A 5,458-nucleotide genomic window follows, 5' to 3' on the forward strand; every position below is an offset into this window, starting at 1 on the left:
GTATTTGGGGTAAAAACTTACGTCAAGCCAATAAATATAAGATATATATTTTGTGTACACCTTTTTTAACACTTAAACATGGTTAATTGCAAGAGGTTTTATTTTTCATGCGCTCAATCCGCCAACTTCTAGAATTCAATCAGTAATTCCTGAAGTTTTGGCATCATATATTATTCGTCAATAATTGTAAAGGTTTATTATACATCCAAAACCAAAAGTGAGACACCAACCCCCCACCCCACCCCCAAACAAAATACAAAATGTAAGGGTAAAAAACATACTATATATATCTGTCCTAAAAATGCCAAGTTTATATATACTTATATGGTTTGTAACATGGCAGGAGCGGATTTAGAACGAATTCTGTGGGTTCAATTGAGCCTATTACTTTTAACTCGATATATGTATATATTAAAAAAAATTAAAATATATACATAAAATCACACTCATTCCGAAGCATACTTATAGATCATGATTCTTGAATTAACATCTGCTATAAGTTGAGAACAACTAATCAGGGATTCTGCTGAACTATGCCTTCATGCCCAGCTAGCATCAAATATTTGTCCCTTCTTGTAAAATTAGTGCACTGAAAACCCAATGCATCGGCCAATTGCCTCTGTATGTAATTAGCAACCTCATGTCTAGACTTCTCACCCTGCCATGTGATCAGGAGGTCACGGGCTCGAGCAATAGAAACAGCCTCTTGTAGAAATGCAGGGTAAGACTGCGTACAATAGACCCTTGTGGTACGGTCCTTCCCCGGACCCTGCGCATAGCGGGAGCTTACTGCATCGGACTGCTCTTTTTTATTATGTCTAGACTTCCCACCGGCGCATGTTAGCTCTTTAGGCACCTTCCCAAGTATCTTAATAGTGCAACTAGGCCTGGGATTCATTAAGAAAAAGATTGGGTCCAAGCACTTGAACCCACTAGCAGTAGTTCCATAAAACATTGTCACACTTGTGTTCACAGCCACTGACACAATCTCATCAGTTAACTCAGCAAACAAGGAACTGAACCTCAATAGATATGGTTCTCTGCATGTGGTTCCTTCTGGACAAACCACTAAATCACCTGTTGAAAAATATTGTTAGAAGAACACAAAATAACTACTCCATACAGGCTACATTTGAATCTATTACTATTTGGGGAGTGAAACAAGGTTTTTTTAACCTTATATTTACAAATACATTTTAAATATTTTTACTTGTTAACTATTTTGACTTAAAGTATTTTTTTATGTAGTTTTTAAGTACATAATTTTATTTCGAAAATTTTGAAAATTCTATGTCCTAAATTACACAGAAAACTAGTCAGTTTGACTCTCGTACTCTGAAAAGATTTAGATAAATTGAAACGCAGGGAGCATGATTTTAAACACTTAAAAAACGTTATTGTAAAAGCGATATTTGTGCTCCTTTTGTGAGATTGCTATGAGACCGAGATTAAATAGCTGCAGTGAATTAAGCGTTTGAATTTCTAGAGAATTCTAACATCACCTTCACTTAGCAATTTCTGCATGGTCTGTCTATCTTGTTTTCTATCTCTTGTCAATCTCACAGTTTTTATAGGTGAAATAAACTCTGACATCTTGCTCAAGCTGTAGGTCACTGCTGTCAAATGTTTCCCCAATAATATACTAAGGAAAACAGGGTCCAAAAGTGTCCTGTGATTGCAAACATAGAGTACACCTTTCCCATTTTCTAATCTTGATGGATCTGTGCCATTTAAACTGAGTTTCACACCACTTAAAGTGGCCAAAAATAGAGCCAATTTGTAGGGCAAGAATATATCAATGGAGATTCTAAAAATTGCTAGAAATATTCCAAGAGGAAACCATATGAACATTGAAAGAGTTGCAAGAGGTGTAGGAAGGAAAGCTAGCCTTCCATCATGAAATATTAGAGGCTTTGGATATTTCTCCCTTGGCATTAATGTTGAGTTTGCACCAATTTTCATGTCTTCTTTGTTAACCACATAAGCTTCCTGTTCAAATTCCAGAAGATACACTATTCATTTTTTTTGTAAAAGAACTTTTACATTGTCGGGTCACCTAAAAGATAAATATGGATACTTGTGCTAATGTGCATAACAAGTGGGATTGTTAGTAATTTGAAAAAATAAAACAAGTAACCTACTACGGTAGGTTAAAATACTCTAATAGCCTAAATCATTTTTACCACCTTTATGTCGGTTGTGGAAGGCCGCTATAAGCCGAGGTCGGCCGTGGCATACCTTTGTCAATGGCACGGCGTCAGTCGTGGTATGCCTAAGTCAATGGCACGAGGTCGGCCGTGGCAAGCCACTATTGTCCGAGGTCGGCCGTGGCATGCCTATGTCAATGGCACGAGGTCGATCGTGGCATGCCACTATGGCATGCCTATGTCAATGGCACGAAGTTGGCCGTGGCTTGTATAGAAATTAGAGCACTAAGCACCCATGCTTAAAAGATGTAGTACTATTACAATATATTTAATTATATTATCAGATCACCTAAGAGATAACTAGGTAATCATTCGGCATAAGTGAGATTTATAAGCTAAAAATAAGATAGGTAACGTGTTATAATAAATTATAATACACTGATAGTATAAAATAAAAATCATACCTTGCAAAAGGAGATAAAGAGATGATCATTAAGACTTAAAGTTCCAATGCCAATATCTGGTTTCTTTTCCCCAATGAATTCTTTTAGAGCTCTGTGCTTTATAAGCAACCCTGAATTGGATACCAATCCAGTAAAGTAATTCCCAAAAGTATGCAACTCAGTCCCAATAACACTATCAACATTTAAATACTCCTTAAGAAATCCTTCAACCATTCCCAAATGCACACTAGTAAATACAATCTTAGCCCCTGCTGAATTTAAGACTTCATAAACATGAAGATTAAGGTTTTCAAGATAAAATTTGGGCAAAACAGCTCTTCCAACAATATCCATGTCCTTTAATCTTAATCCACAAAAGGTAATGAAAATCATGACTCTTAATTTAAGTTCAGAATTTAAAACACATAATAAAGGACTTGACAAAAGCAAGAAAAAGGCTCTGAAAATGCTCCCACCTTCAAATGCAACTAACATAAAATATGGAAAGAAAGGCTTTGATCTAAGCAAATTGCCTTGTATATCACATACTAATGTTTGAGATTTTCTACCATGTAAATTACATTTTGTTATATTGGGGTACAAAGGAAGCTGATGGGATGATCTAAAAGATAGTTTTCTGAAAAGGAAGGTAGAGTTTTTGACTTTTATTGCAACTTTATAACATGAATTAGTCAGAAATTTGTATAATAAGAATGACTCTAGCAGTAGTACCAATGTGAAAACTATATTTTTAACTGCCATTGTCATTGATTATATGATATAATGAGTAGTAACAAAGGGGAAAGTTGGCTACAGTGAGAAGAATTTGAAATGGATAAATTGGAAAAGGAAGCAATAAGTTGGAAAGGATGAAGAGAATTGGAGCAACTGTAGAGTAAATTTATAGGAGTAATTAAAAGGGAAGCTGATCATTGTATTTGATTAGCCACGCCTCAAGAATTAATTTCCGCCAAAACACAATTGGTTCTTCTTTGTGCAAAAATTACGATAAAATAATTACAAGTATTTCTTGATCTATCTATCTATATCTACCTATATCTATATTTATATGTATCTATATTTATATTATATTAAAAGCACAACAACCCTTAATAAAATGTCATTCGTTCTTTTTATACTTTAAATACATATTTTACATTGGACAAAATTATAATTTAATTATTTTTCTAAGAATTTTTAAATCAACTAAGATTCTGGTTATTAATTTTTTTCTTATTTGAAATAAATAACAAGTCCTAAAGTTTAGGATTTTAAATTCAAATAAGATTTATCTTATATTATTCATTCCTTTATTTGAACTATACAACCTAATATTATTTCCTCTCATATTAGTTTTGCTAATATTTAGAATTTTGAAAAATTGCACGGTGAGTTTGTTTGACCATTTAACCATGAATCATTATTTTATATGACATACTTAACAAATATTAGTTTGGATTCGCTTACTACGGAGTATGAAATACACGCGCAACACATGTACCCTAAAACTAATAATAATAATAATAATAATTAATGCATTAATGATATACACTATTGGCAAAGTTTAACCTGTGAGGTTGAGATAATAGAGTAGTTACTCTTTTTACCAAGTTATCAACTACAATGTTTATCATATAAGTTTATTTATGATTGTCTTACAAGTGATCTGATTGTGTTAATATTTGTTGTATAACGAATGCATAAAACTTAAATTCTTCTGTTAGCAAAAGAAATTACCTTTTACTGTCTGTCTGTGTATACAACTTGATTTTGTTTTTGTTTGGCCTCTAGCAGATTCTTTCAATGCAATATGAGAATTGATCTCTATATAGGAGTTGGGATTTTCCTTCTATAGTTAGCAAATTTTGGTGGATTAGGGTGTTGGTGACCGCTAAGCTAGTTTCTGTTTCTCTTTGAAAAGCTTAATGATATGGCTTTCGCTTCTTTTTGATGAATGTCACCCCCACCTCCTCTTCCTTTCGGTTAAAAAGACGGACCTTGAGCCTAACCCAATTTCAAAAACAGGGCCGGCTCCATAGTAATGAAGGGTAAGGCGTGTGCCTTAGGCCCTCAAAATTTGGGGGGCCCATTTTTTAAAAATAATAAGTTTATAAGTATTTAAAAAATAATATTTAATATTTTTAATACAAAAATATAGTTTTTAATATAAAAGAAAGAAAACTTACTTAAAAATGGGTAGATGAATACTTTTCCCAATGTTTCAATTTTCCACTTTTCACTCCGTCATTAGAATTTTTGTTTTCTCTTCCTTAATTTGTCCAAGTAAATCTTTATTTTTTCTAATCTCTTCATATCTCAGAAAATCGTATATATTTTTTGTCTTTTTCTTTGATATTCTTATTCTCTTTCTTTCTCAAAGATTTCATTAGTCGCCCTTTTTCTCAAAGATTTCATTATTTCAAGTGTTCAACAATACTTTTAAGTTTTCAATAGTTCTATACTTCTATTGTTTTGTAAAATCTTATCTAAGATCAACAATATCTCAAGAAAGATTAAATGAGTTGGTTATATTGTCAATTGAACATGAACTATTAGAGAAAATCGATTATGAAAAAAATTATTAACAATTTTGTATCTCAAAAAATTAGAAGAATAAACTTCAAATAAAAATATATCTTATAATTTTCTTAAAAAGATATAGGCCCCATATTAAACTACTGCTTTAGGCCCCGTATGTGCTTGAGCCGCCCCTGTTCAAAAGGATCATATAAAGAAACCAAACACCTCACCCATAGCCGATATGGGGCACCAACACCCTTGCATGCTCAGGACTAGACATCTAAAGCGTGAATAATGCGTACTACATTTGGAGAAAAAGGATCAAAAATTATTTCGGAGCAAACAATC

At 33.0% G+C, this 5,458-nt stretch overlaps 1 protein-coding gene across 1 annotated transcript; it reads right to left on the minus strand.

The window, feature by feature from the left end:
• Nucleotides 1-384: 384 nt before the first annotated feature.
• LOC104094053 (glycerol-3-phosphate acyltransferase 1-like) lies at nucleotides 385-3,442 on the minus strand. Its single transcript, XM_009599914.4, has 3 exons — nucleotides 2,612-3,442; nucleotides 1,503-1,989; nucleotides 385-1,077 (listed from the first exon to the last, which is right to left on the minus strand). The coding sequence occupies exons 1-3, from the start codon at nucleotides 3,356-3,358 to the stop codon at nucleotides 515-517; spliced, it is 1,797 nt and encodes a 598-aa protein (XP_009598209.1). The 5' UTR covers nucleotides 3,359-3,442; the 3' UTR covers nucleotides 385-514.
• Nucleotides 3,443-5,458: the final 2,016 nt, after the last annotated feature.

Source organism: Nicotiana tomentosiformis, chromosome 6, assembly GCF_000390325.3.
Source record: "Nicotiana tomentosiformis chromosome 6, ASM39032v3, whole genome shotgun sequence".
In the NCBI taxonomy this organism is placed as follows: Eukaryota; Viridiplantae; Streptophyta; class Magnoliopsida; order Solanales; family Solanaceae; genus Nicotiana; species Nicotiana tomentosiformis.